At 38.1% G+C, this 14,284-nt stretch overlaps 1 protein-coding gene across 1 annotated transcript in view; it reads left to right on the top strand.

Moving 5' to 3' along the window:
- DNAH12 (dynein, axonemal, heavy chain 12) overlaps window positions 1-14,284 on the top strand; it is a 246,484-nt gene that overhangs the window by 80,108 nt on the left and 152,092 nt on the right. The window contains 6 exon segments of the mRNA XM_011947302.1: window positions 5,250-5,435; window positions 6,423-6,623; window positions 8,312-8,506; window positions 10,183-10,304; window positions 10,400-10,682; window positions 13,506-13,625. Of these exon segments, the coding sequence (XP_011802692.1) occupies window positions 5,250-5,435; window positions 6,423-6,623; window positions 8,312-8,506; window positions 10,183-10,304; window positions 10,400-10,682; window positions 13,506-13,625 (1,107 nt within the window).

Genomic DNA, 14,284 nt, shown 5'->3' on the forward strand with positions numbered 1-14,284 from the left:
CCTTCACTTATGAAACTTAGTTTGGCTGGATATGAAATTTTGGGTTGAAAATTCTTTTCTTTAAGAATGTTGAATATTGGCCCCCACTCTCTTCTGCCTTGTAGAGTTTCTGCCAAGAGATCTGCTGTTAGTCTGATGGGCTTCATACCCATCAGATACCCTTTGTGGGTAACCCGACCTTTTTCTCTGGCTGCCCTTAACATTTTTTCCTTCATTTCAACTTTGGTGAATCTGACAATTATGTGTCTTGGAGTTGCTCTTCTTGAGGCATATCTTTGTGGTGTTCTCTGTATTTCCTGAGTTTGAATGTTGGCCTGCCTTGCTAGGTTGGGGTAGTTCTCGTGGATAATATCCTGAAGAGTGTTTTCCAGCTTGGTTCCATTCTCCTTGTCACTTTCAGGTACACCAGTCAGATGTAGATTTGGTCTTTTCTCATAGTCCCATATATCTTGGAGGCTTTGTTCATTTCATTTTACTCTTTTTTTCTCTAAACTTCTCTTCTTGCTTCATTTCATTCATTTGATCTTCAATTACTGATACCCTTTCTTCCAGTTGATCGAATCGGTTACTGAATCTTGTGCATTTGTCACGTAGTTCTGTGTCATGGTTTTCAGCTCTATCAGGTCATTTAAGGACTTCTAGTTAACTAGAATAACTACATTGGTTTTTCTAGTTAACCATTTGTCTAATCTTTTTTCAAGGTTTTTTGCTTCTTTGAGATGGGTCCGAACTTCCTCCTTTAGCTCAGAGAAGTTTGATCATCTGAAGCCTTCTTCTCTCAACTTGTCGAAGTCATTCTCCCAGTCCAGCTTTGTTCCATTGCTGGTGAGGAGCTGCGTTCCTTTGAAGGGGGAGAGGCACTCCAATTTTTAGGATTTTCAGCTTTTCTGCTCTGTTTTTTTCCCCATCTTTGTGGTTTTATCTATCTTTAGTCTTTGATGATGGTGATGTACAGATGGGGTTTTGGTGTAGATGTCCTTTCTGTTTGTTAGTTTTCTTTCTAACAGTTAGGACCCTCAGCTGCAGGTCTGTTGGAGTTTGCTGGAGGTCCACTCCAGACCCTGTTTGCCTGGGTATCAGCAGCAGAGGCTTCAGAAGAGTGAATATTGTTGAACAGCAAATGCTGCTGCCTGATCATTCCTCTGGAAGCTTCATCTCAGAGGGGTACCTGGTCATGTGAAGTGTCAGTCTGCCCTTATTGGAGGATGCCTTCCAGTTAGGCTACTCGGAGCTCAGGGACTCACTTGAGGAGGCAGTCTGTCCATTATCAGATCTCAAACTCCGTGCTGGGAGAACCACTACTCTCTTCAAAGCTGTCAGACAGGGACATTTAAATCTGCAGAGGTTTCTGCTGCCTTTTGTTTGGCTATGTCCTGACCCCAGAGGTGGAGTCTACAGAGGCAGGCAGGCCTCCTTGAGCTGCGGTGGGCTGCACTCAGTTCGAGCTTCCTGGCCGCTTTGTTTACCTACTCAAGCCTCAGCAATGGTGGGCACCCCTCCCCCAGCCTCGCTGCCACCTTGCAGTTAGATCTCAGACTGCTGTGCTAGCAATGAGGGAGGCCCCGTGGGCGTGGGACCCTCTGAGCCAGGCGTGGGATATAATCTCCTGGTGTGCCGTTTGCTAAGACCCTTGGAAAAGTGCAGTATTTGGGTGGGAGTGACCCGATTTTCCAGGTGCTGTGTGTCACGGTTTCCCTTGGCTAAGAAAAGGAATTCCCTTGCCCCTTGCACTTCCTGGGTGAGGCGATGCCTCGCCCTGCTTCAACTCTCACTTGGTGGGCTGCACCCACTATCCTGCACCCACTGTCTGACACGCCCCAGTGAGATGAACCCAGTACCTCAGTTGGAAATGCAGAAATCACCCATCTTCTATGTCGCTCACACTGGGAGCTGTAGCCTGGAGCTCTTCCTATTTGGCCATCTTGGAACCGCTCCCCCTATTTTCTTTCTTTGTTTTGCTTAATTTATCTTGGAGACCTTTTCTTGTTATATATAGGGAGCTTCTTCATTTTTTTCACACCTGTATAATGTATGACTAATGTGTGTGTGTGTGTGTGTGTGTGAATTGCATGTGTTTGAAGGTGGGACTGCAGGGTAAACTGTGGAAGAGTAAATGCCAGGTTAAAATCAACAGTTGAATTACCCTCCATTGAGGTTATACCAATATATACTCTCACCAACCTTCATTACAAAATATCATCAAACTTTAGGTTTTTGCTACTCTACTAGGAGAATATTCATTTCTCTTATTGCAAGTAAAATTTTAAGCATATTTTAATATATTTCATATATTTAAGAGTGTTTTATATTTCTTTTCCTGTAAACTGTTTTAACTTACCTCTGCCTATTTTTCTGTTGAATTATTGACCTTTTTCTTACTGATTTCTTTTCCTGTATATATAGATTAGGCTTTGTCTGTGATGTGAATATTTATTATTTGCTTTTTGACCTTGCTTATGATAGTTTTTGCCTGGCAGAAGCCTTTTATTTTTATGTAATTATTTTTATTCTTTTCCTTTATGGCTATTGTGTTCTGAACTGTAGTTTAAAATGCTTTCCCCATGCCAAAATTTTTTTTCTAATACTCTTATAGTTTGTTATTTGTTCATATTTTATTTAGGATATTTGAGGTTATGTTCAGGAAGGATCTTGGTCTTAGTTTTTTTGTAATGTCTTTGTCAGATTTTGGTATCAGGGTTATGTTGGCCTTATAAAACAAATTGGGAAGTTTTATTTTCTTTATTTTCTGAAAGAGTTTTTTATAAATTGGTATTATTTCTTTCTTATTTTAGAGAAACATTCACTTGTGAAACCATTTAGCCTGACGTTTTGTTTGTAGGAAAGGTTTTTGAAAACAGACTCTCTCTTTATATATATTTCTCAAGTACTTATTTATTTCTCCTTCATATTCCATGAGGACCACAGGTTAGCTGAGTCTCTGCTTCCAGTTGCAGTCCTGTTCTGCTCCTGAGTTTTCTAAGTTCCAGGACACAGGCTGTGCCCTGAGCTAATGTGGGCCAATCTCGCATTATAGAGAAAGAGCAAGGGCTGAGCTAAACCATGTACCTGAGTTTAGATCTTCTACTCAGCTGTGAGTGATATACTTCATATCCACCCATATTACATTGGCTGAAGCAAGTCCTGTGCCAATTCCCCCTCTAGAGGAAGGAAAAGAGAATTTCTTTAATAGATATAGGGGCTATTCAGATTTTGTGTTTAATTTTGGTAGATTGTATTTTTTAAGGAATTTGTCCATTTCTTCTAAGTCATTGATTTTTTCACCATAAAGTTGCTAATAACATTTATTATCTTTTAAATGTCTGTATATTCTATAGTGCCAACTCCTTTTTAATTCTCAATATTGATTATTTTAATTTTCTCCCCTTTTTGTTAATCAGTCTGGTTAGGAATTTAGTTGTTTATTGTTGTTCAGAGAGCTCATGTATCACTGTCTCGTCAGAGTCAGTTACTGGTTCTTTGCTTCTTCTGTTTGTGGAGATCATGGTTCCCTGTTTGCTGTTGTTTTTGCTGGGTGTACATCTGTGTCTTTGCATTGAAGTATTATTTATTCCAGTGTTTCTTCTCTGGCTTGTTTTGGTTTATATTGGATATATTTGCTTAGAGTTTCTGTACTGCTAGGTCACTGCTTCCTTTTCAGCTCCAAGTGGCACCTTAAGCCCAGGTTTGGCTTGGCTCTAGTACCTGATGGGAGCGCTGCCCTTACTGAATCGGGACGGTCCCACAGGTTATATTCTGGCAATGTGGGAAGCTGGCTAGGAGTTTGTGCCCAGGGGACCTGTGGGACAAACCTCCTACAGTGTGGTGCTGCAGAATAGCCACTCTGATTTGGCGTCTCCTGTGGCTTACAGAGTAACGTTTCCAGGGCTGGGGATGGTAGTCCTACCTCCTCCCTTTGTCTCTGCTTGTCCTCAGGAATTATTTATCCTTTCAGGCACTGGGGATGCTTCCTGTGGGTTAAGGCAGGACAGATCTCCTGCTAGGGAATCCAGGGTGGTGGGGTAGCTGGTTGTCCACTTTGACCTTGTTCTTATCAGGGTAGAAACAGTGAGTTGGGGGGAAATTTTCTACCCTTTTGGTACCTGACAGAATAGAGGGAGGGGCATTGCAGATGTGAAAGTCTGATTCTCTTACTGTCTGCTCGTCTGCGTGGAGTTTTTTCACTTTTGTGTGGCCCAGCTACTCAGGAGGCTACTCAGGAGGCTGTAGTCCCAGTTATTTGGGAGGATGAGGCAGGAGAATCTCTTGAATCTAGAAGGTAGAGGTTGCAATGAGCCGAGATCGCATCACTGCACTCCAGCTTGGGCGACGGAGCGACTCTGTCTAAATAAATAAATAAAGAGTATGTTCTTTCTACTTTTTAGATGTTAAAACTTTATTTATTTAAAAAATACTTACTGAGTGCCTGTTATATTATGTTCTGACAAATTCTAGGGAATATGTGATGAAAAGCAAAAACATGATGGTGATAACCAATGGAAGGTTAAAACAAAGTCCTTAACTAAGCAAAACAAAAAGTGTGCTAGTTTATGGTCCTCCAATTTAAAAAAATTTACCATATTAAGTTATTACTTATACAAAATTAAAACATGACTCATATAAATATAAAATAGGGAGCCAGGCATGGTGACTCATACCTGTAATCCCAGCCCTTTGGGAGGCCAAGGCAGGTGTCACTCAGCAGATAAATCATTGTTACATTTTGGGATTTTGGCACAGATAATTTCCCCATTCACGCTATGTGTGTGTGTTTATAACTATATATTATATATTTCTGCAAATAGTATAATGAATTTGAATTTCTGAAATAATACTTTTTTTTTTTTCCTAAATAGAGACAAGGCCTCACTCTGTCACCCAGGCTGGAGTGCAGTTTGCAGTCTTAGCTCACTGTAACCTCAAATTCCTGGGCTCAAGCAATCCTCCCACCCCAATCTCCCAAAGTGCTGGGATTACAGGCATGAACAATTGCACCTGGCCCTTCATTCTTCTTTTTTACTCTTGTAATTTTCCTGGCTATTTTTACATGCTTATTTTTGCAGGTGAACTTTAGGTTCATTTTCTTAGTATCTCTCTCCTTCCAAATCTAATTGATGTTTTGATTGTACTGATAGAAATGTATTAACTAAACTGAAGAAATGTGATCTTTATACCATCAAGGCTTCATCTATGGAATCTATATGTGTGGAAGTCAAATGAGTGACTCATTTTGTTTATATTTTTGCCATTAGGAATATATTCCTACTGTCTCCATTCTGTGCAATCCAGGAATGAGAGCTCGTCATTGGAAACAGATGTCAGAAATTGTAGGCTATGACTTGACTCCAGACTCTGGAACTACACTGAGAAAAGTTTTAAAATTAAACCTTACCCCATACTTGGAACAATTTGAAGTGATAAGTGCAGGTGCAAGCAAGGTAAACATGAAGATCAACTGAAATACTTTATGTGATGACTTTGTTAATCAAGCAATCATAGTTTTCGTTGGGGTTGAATGTGTACAGTACTGGATAGCAATGGGAGGTGGTAGGGGAGAGTAATAGAATACCACTCTCCGGCTGGACACGGTAGCTCACGCCTGTAATCCCAGCACTTTGGGAGGCCGAGGTGGGCAGATCACCTGAGGTCAGGAGTTCAAGACGAGCCTGGCCAACACAGCAAAACCCTGTCTCTAATAAAAATACAGAAATTAGCTGGGCATGGTGGTGGGTGCCTGTAATCCCAGCTACTTGGAAGGCTGAGGCAGGAGAATTATTTGAACCCGGGAGGTGGAGGTTGCAGTGAGCTGAGATTATGCCACTGCACTCCAGCCTGGGCGACAAGAGCAAAACTCTGTCTCAAAAACAAAACACTCTTTCCCCCCCCACAAAGTATGTGCTTACTTGTCCTGAATCCAGATGAGAAATGACTCCTTTGACCTCCTCTTAATTCTGCCACATTCTGATGTTGTTGGATGATGTGCTAGCGTTGGTACATAATTTTTTCATTAAGAGTACTGTTGTATGTGTGGCATGTGATATGTGTGTGTTCTAGCAGGGTAAGTATGGCCCTAAAGAATGGGTTCTTGAAGTACACAGAAAACATCTTCAGACTATGAACTGTCTGTAGAAAGGCCACTTCAGAGAAAGTCCTACAGATATTTTATTCTCTTGTCCATTTTTAATATTGACAGCAGTAGTTTTCATAGCAAGTGAATTTTTTAAAACTATGTAATCGTTCTTCTTAGGAATTTTTAAATTGTTGAAAAACCTTCTAACTTAAAAAGTTATACTGTAGTCACAGATTATCTTAAGGAAATGATAATGTAATACATCAAATGCTTACTGAATTCACTAGGGAAAGTCAATATAGTAAATAAGATCCTTTCTTCACCCTCCCATTCTTTCTTCATTCCTCCCTTTTAGGAATTTTCATTAGAGAAAGCCATGAATACAATGATAGGAACTTGGGATGATATTGCTTTTCATATAAGTCTATATCGTGACACTGGAGTTTGTATTCTTTCTTCAGTGGATGAGATTCAGGCCATCCTTGATGATCAAATTATAAAAACTCAGACAATGAGAGGCTCACCTTTCATCAAACCATTTGAACACGAGATCAAGGTATGTTAAATATGATAATCAGCTCTTGGTCATTTATACAGATTGCAATCCTATTACATATATGCTCTCATGGTAATAAGTAGCCGATTGAATGGCTTTTTAAGTGTTCATTCAAATCATAGACCTATAATCTTGATATTTTATTTCATAAAATACAAAATGATATTCAAAATTTAATATAGAAATATATACATCTGAGACACAAATGATTTTTAAAAGAAAAATGTCTTATTAAAATCTTCTCTAATGGCGGTGATAGACTCGAGAGGAAAACAGGTGGTATTACTTATTCTAACTTAAGAAAACCTAAACCTTGTTTTATGCTGCATTCTTGAAACTTGTAGTAACTATGCTTTAATTATAGTTGTAAACAGCTAGCATGAGGATCTTTTAGAGTATTTAATGAATTATTGTTCCCTTGAGAAAAACGAATGGTATTTGAGGCTCCAAGATTATTTCATATCTTATTGGATATGAAAACTATTCTAACGGAGGCCTATATAAATTGGGGAAAGACAACTGGATTTTTTACCCTGATATCAATTGATTTCAAACTATGTTTCAGATGCTGCTTTAGGAACTTTACACTTATTAACCCACTTGATCCCTGCTGCAGGCCTTCAAAGTAGGCACTATTATTATCTGTATTCATAGACAAGGAAACCAACGTATAGGAGGATAGGTAATTTTCCTAAGTTCATCTAGCTAATAAGTGACAGAGCTGGGGTTCAAACCAAGGCAATTTGGTTTTAATATGAGCATAAATAGTGTTTTATAGAAGATTTTGGCTGTCATTATTTGGAGAAAACAGAGTAATATTCTTCCAAGAGAACATAAAGGTGGACATTATCCCAAGAAGCAGGCTAACCTAGCCAGTCCTGATAAGATATTACTTTTTTGTAGAAATTTACTTGTCTAACAAGAAGAATTTAGAAGACAAATTTAAAAGCTGTCTTACAGATTTTTTAAAAATCGAAGATATGGACTTAATCTCTTGACACTTAGACCTTAGGCATATATTTAAGAACCAAAGAGAGATAGTATATTAATGGTCTTCGGCTAATGAAATATCTTGTCATTTCTAGGGGATCTGTGAGAATAAGGAGACTTATTTCATTTTATTTTTCATTTCAGTTCATTTTTCTCCAAATTCTGTTGATGTAGAGCAGGATTTCTCAACCTATCACTGTTGATATTTTGGGCTTTATAATTCTCTGTGATGGGAGGCTGTCTTGTACATTATAGGTTGTGTAACTGCATCTCTGGCCTCTACCCACTAGACATTAGTAGCATCTTCCCCCATCAGTTGTGACAACCAAAAATGTCTACAGACATTGTCAAATGTTCCCTGGGGTGGGAGGCAAAATTGCCCGTGGTTGATAACCACTGCTGTAGAGCAGGATATATTCTTGGATGGTTTTAGGACTCCAGATGGCTCACCTAGAGATTAGGAAACTGATCAAAATAACGTTACAGTCATTTCCAATTGTGAGTTCCAGTGATTTAGGAAAACCTCAGACCTCTTAGAATTTTTTTTAAGCCTTTGTGAGACATACACAAGTAACCTTAAGCTGTAAGATGTTTGCACTTATTTAAAAATAATAGTAAATTTAAAATGTATTTTCCTTGCTATAATTTATAACCTTTCTTTAATAACTAGAATTTAGTGCAGTATACTTTTCATTAAGGCCTGGGAGGACCGCTTGATTCGAATACAAGAAACAATTGATGAATGGTTAAAAGTGCAAGCTCAATGGCTGTACTTAGAGCCCATCTTTTGTTCTGAGGATATTATGCAACAGATGCCAGAAGAAGGGCGTCAATTTCAGACCGTAGACAGACATTGGAGGGATATCATGAAGTTTTGTGCAAAAGATCCAAAGGTGAAGTGTTTGTTTTCTCTCTCACAGTAGGTGAACCTTTGTTTTTGGAAATTAAGTAAAACGTGACTTTTTTCTGAATATAAAAATTAAACTTGCTCATTGTATACAAACTGGAAAGTTCAGAAAAAATATGAAAAAGCATAAAAGTATTAAAATAAGTTTACTTTTCAATTCATAAGATACACTGCTTGTTACTGCTTGTAACTCTTTAGTATACCTGGTGGAGTTGCTTCAAATGTACATCTGATTCACACGCCTTCTACTATAAACACGCACTGCTCTCCTCCTCATAAAATAAATAGATAAATCAAATCAAATGGAGAGAGGAGAGAGTGAGAACAAGAGAGAGGGAGAGAGAATGAATAGTGTAGGTGACTCAACTGACATTCTACTAGTGACTCTGTATACTCGGAGTGATGGGGAAGAATCTGCTGTTCTCTCCATTGGTCTCAATTCCTATGTCTCTCCCAGTAAATGTTGAAAAACAGACTATATATTTTTCATACACACAGTGCACATACTCCATAGATGTGCATCCACTTTTTCATCTGGCATTCAATTTAAGAAATAACAATTTATTCCCATGCTGAATGAAAAACTAGCTGTGCTGGACTTACTGCGAGTCAGTAGTGCACTGAAATTCATGAGTTTTAAGGATTTTGCTTTACCTGTTGACTTCAGAATCTTTGTGAAACACGATTTCTTGTAGATCAGAGATCAGCAATTTTTTTCTGCTAAGGGCCAAGTAGTAAATATTTTAGGCTGTGCGGGACAGGTATTTTTTGCAGCTACTCAATTCTGTTGCTGTTGCAGTGAGAAAGCAGCCAGAGATAATATGAAAATGAATGGGCCGGGCGCGGTGGCTCAAGCCTGTAATCCCAGCACTTTGGGAGGCCGAGACGGGCGGATCACGAGGTCAGGAAATCGAGACCATCCTGGCTAACACGGTGAAACCCCGTCTCTACTAAAAAATACAAAAAAACTAGCTGGGCGAGGTGGCGGGCGCCTGTAGTCCCAAGCTACTTGGGAGGCTGAGGCAGGAGAATGGCGTGAACCCGGGGGGCGGAGCTTGCAGTGAGCTGAGATCCGGCCACTGCACTCCAGCCTGGTCGACAGAGCAAGACTCCGTCTCAAAAAAAAAAAGAGAAAATGAATGAGTGTGTCTGTGCTACAATAAAATTTTATGGACACTGACATTTTCATATGTCACAAAATATTCTTCTCTTGATTTTCTTAACTTCTGAAAGTGTACAAATAATTTTTAGCTTACAACCCATACAAAAACTGACAGCAGGCTGGATTTGGTCTGCAGGATGTAGTTTGCCAACTCCTTGCTGTAGATTGTTACATTTATGGTTGACAGTAGTAAAAGTAAGAATTAAATCGAGCACCAGCCAAACAGACTTTTCTCACATCATTCAAAATAATATAGGAGAAATGACAATATGCATGACAATCATAACTTGTCATTTTAACTAGTGTCCTTGGATAAATATTTAACTCATTGAATTTTAATAGTTTTTACATTACAAAAAAATTCACTGCAAATTTTATAAACCTTTGACTTTTTTTGTAAATCTTTTAACATTAAAAGATTTTAATGTATAGTATAGATTGATATTTAAGTCTTATATCTGGCATAAAAGTGCTGACTTGAATGAATGTGTCTCGTTTAGGTTCTTGCTGCCACTTCTTTAACAGGTTTATTGGAAAAACTGCAGAATTGCAGTGAACTTTTGGAGAAAATTATGAAAGGTCTTAATGCATATCTTGAAAAGAAACGTCTTTTCTTCCCTCGGTATGATGGATAATCAATTGTGCTGTAATTAAAAGCATTTTCTTATGTGTGATGAATTATAACTAAAACTTTTGTATTTGCATGTTTTTCCCTAGTTTTTTCTTCTTATCTAATGATGAAATGTTAGAGATTTTATCAGAGACCAAAGATCCTCTTAGAGTTCAGCCACATTTAAAAAAATGCTTTGAGGGCATTGCTAAATTGGAATTCCTTCCTAATTTGGACATTAAAGCCATGTATAGCTCTGAGAGCGAGCGAGTGGAGCTGATTGCACTCATTTCCACATCTGCAGCGCGGGGTGCTGTGGAAAAGTGGCTCATTCAAGTGGAAGACCTAATGCTCCGGAGTATTCACGATGTGATCGCTGCAGCCAGGCTGGTGTGTTTTCTAGGATTTGATGTATACCCGATATTCTGCAAATGCTTTGTTTAAGAGGTTTTGAAAACCAGTAAATTAACACTTAAAGTTCTTACTATTTTAAACCGTCTATTTTCTTTAATTCTTTGTTTCTAACATTATTATTAATATAATGATATTGCTATGAATTGATAATAGTATATGATTGTTATAAAAGAGGAAAGGTATTATGAGAGAGAAAAATAAGAGGTATATAATTTAGAATGGGGGAAGGTCCAGTGATAGGCTATTAGAGGAGGTGATGTTGAAACTGAAATACAAAGGATAGGTAGGAATTAGCCAGGTAAAGAGCAAGTGAGAGCGCATCTAGGTATCCTATTTAAAGGCCCTGGGATCAGAGAGAACTGGGGATTTGGGAGATCCTGAAAGAAGACAAATATGTCTGGATACAGTAAGCAGAGTGGAGAGTAAAGTAAAGTAACATGAGGTTGGAAAGGAAGGCAGTTAGGAGTTTGCATTTTATTTTAAATGCAATGGAACACCATCTAAATATTTTAATCAGGGAAGAGACATAGTCTGATTTATATTTTTATACCACTATGGCTATGGTATAAAGAATAGATTAGTGGAGATGTGAAAACAGGAAGGCAAATTAGGAGACTCAGATTAGCTCAGATGAAAGATGATGTGCGCTGGTTTGCCAGAGTTTCAGGTTCAAAAAATAAAAACCAAAAATAAAGGAGAAAAGATGTGGTCTGTTACTAGGCAAATGGCAGAAGATATGGAGCAAAGTAGAATATTAGAAATAAATTTTGTAGTTAATTTCAACAGGTCTTGATGATGAACTGGTTGTAGAATACAAGTGTAAGCAGGGAGAGGTCTCAAAAATCACTTTTAGGCTTCTGATTTGAATATATGGGTGGCATTTACACTGGGTGATTCCTGGAGGAGAAGTAGGCTTGTGGAGGCTTAGGGGAAGATCAAGAGCTCAATTTTAGATATATTAAAATTGAAATGCTATGAGCTAGGCTAGTGGATATGTTTCATAGGCAAACAATCCTGCACGTTAGCACATGCAGATCTGCAGGACAGTTCTCTTCAGATATGAGTGGTAGATGCATGACCTAGTTCACGTACTGCATTTCACACTTAAACAACTACTTAAGAACTCAAATAAGATGAACAAACATTAAAGGGGGATATGTAATAAATTTGAAAGAAAGATAACACTTGGCACTACATGTATCTCACTTATGTTAATTCAATTAACCTAATCTTGAATGATAAACACATGTATTTCTGCCTTTAGGACCACAAAGGAGCAGTTGTAAAGTAGCAGAATAGTTTTAAAAGGCATCGAAGCTTTATATTCAGCAACTCACTATATGTGAGTGACTGTTCTTTTTCCTTCACCAAGAGTCCTATGAAGCTCATCTTCTTGTGGTGGCTATTCTGTTCAGCTTCAGTGTTCCTACAGATAAATCTTGACTTTTTCTCTCCTTTTACTATTTATGATTCAAAGCAAACTAAAACACATAGGAAAGAACCACCATTGTCCATGAAAGTATTTCCTTAATTAGTATAGAAATTGACCTTCTGTGTACCTGGCAATGGCTCTCAGTCACCATTCATCCTTCTTTGAAGCTTAGGTCAGCTTATCATTTGCATTTATTTCTAAATATGACTAAGAAGCATTTTATAACAATACTGATATCCTATTTTAACATTCTTATATATATAAGATGATCTTATTTTATTGAAAATATAATTTGCATTAGCATCAGCTTCAAAATTCATTCTGTAATTGTTTTCAATTTACAGTTCAGATCTGCTAAAATCATTTACTGTTAAAAAAAGCTATTTTTAAAAAGATTAAACCTCTCCCTCCATAAATACATTTAAATGCATTTTGAATATCAAAGTGTTAGAAAAAATGAAAGTATACCTTGAATTCAAAACTACAGATTGTTCAATTGTACATAATTGAACAAATATATAATTGTGAAATTGTATGCCCTGGTCATATAAGTTTTCAGCAAAGCTATGGATAAATAATACAAGGGCACTATTAGTGCAGTTTTTAACTATATTGTATAGTCTCCTTTTCAATTAAATCTTGGCATCAATATACATAATCTATTTGACTAGTTTGTTGTTGTTGTTGTTTTTGAAACAGAGTCTCACTCTGTCACCCAGGTTGGAGTGCAGTGGCGTGATCTCGGCTCACTGCAATCTCTGCCTCCCGGGTTGAAGTGATTCTCCTGCCTCAGCCTCCCTAATAGCTGGGATTTCAGGTGCCCACCACCATGCCCAGCGAATTTTTTTTTTTTGTATTTTTAGTAGAGAGGGGGGGTTTCACCACATTGGCCAGGCTGGTCTCGAACTCCTGACCTCAGGTGATCCATTGCCTCGACCTCCCGAAGTGCTGGGATTACAGGTGTGAGCCACCGCACCTGGCCTTGACTAGTATTTTTTTAAGTTTACTAAAATTTTTGTATTTTATTATGATAGAAGTAATAGGTATTCTATATGGAAAACTTGACAACTCTCCACAGCAAAGGAACATAAAAATCACATAGAAATCAACTTCCAGAAGAATCAACAGTTAAATCTGCCCGTTATTAACATGTTGGTGTTTATCTTTCCATTCTTTTATAAATAAATATTTTAAAAACATAATAATTACAAAATTTGGAGGGAGTCTTTTAGTCATTTAACAATTTTATGACTATATGATATTCTAGCCTATGTAGGTACCAAATATTGCACTTCTCTATTGCTAGATATTTAGCTATTTTTTCTCATGCAGCCTTTTAAAATTAGAAATTTATTTTAATTGTTCAGGCTTATCCAGAATCCGCAAGAAGAGACTGGGTTCGAGAGTGGCCTGGCCAAGTTGTGCTTTGTGTTTCTCAAATGTTCTGGACATCTGAGACACAGGAAGTTATAAGTGGTGGGACGGAGGTAAAGCATTGTTTGCTTTTAAGTAACATCATTCATTCCAGGTTTTGTTTTATTTTATTTTACTTTATTATTTTTAGAAATGAGGTCTTGCTATGCTGCCCAGGCTGGTCTTGAACTCCTGGCCTCAAGAAATCCTCCTACTTCAGCCTCCCAAAGTATTAGGATTAGAGGCATGAGCCACAGTGCCTGACCCCATCCCATGTTTCTTAGTTAGCTTATCTATTGTTTGCAAAGACAATACATCTGTCAGTTTCTATATATAATCTTCAAATTGAGAACTTGTTCTTTTTATTTTTTTTTTGAGACGGAGTTATGATCTTGTTGCCTAGGCTGGAGTGCAATGGCATGATCTTGGCTCACTGCAACCTCCGCCTCCTGGGTTCAAGCAGTTCTCCTGCCTCAGCCACTTGTTCCAAGTAGCTGAGATTACAGGCATGTGCCACCATGCCCGGCTAATTTTGTATTTTTAGTTGAGATAGGCTTTTTCCATGTTGGACAGGCTGGTCTTGAACACCCAACTTCAGGAGATCCGCCTGCCTTAGCCTCCCAAAGTGCTGGAATTACAGGCATGAGCCACTGCACCTGGCCCGAGAACTTGTTCTTAATATTTTAGTGGGCTTAGACAAAATCACTCACAAAATTCATTTCTCCGTGTGTGT

The sequence above is a fragment of the Colobus angolensis genome, unplaced genomic scaffold (genome assembly GCF_000951035.1).
Source record: "Colobus angolensis palliatus isolate OR3802 unplaced genomic scaffold, Cang.pa_1.0 Scaffold26, whole genome shotgun sequence".
In the NCBI taxonomy this organism is placed as follows: Eukaryota; Metazoa; Chordata; class Mammalia; order Primates; family Cercopithecidae; genus Colobus; species Colobus angolensis.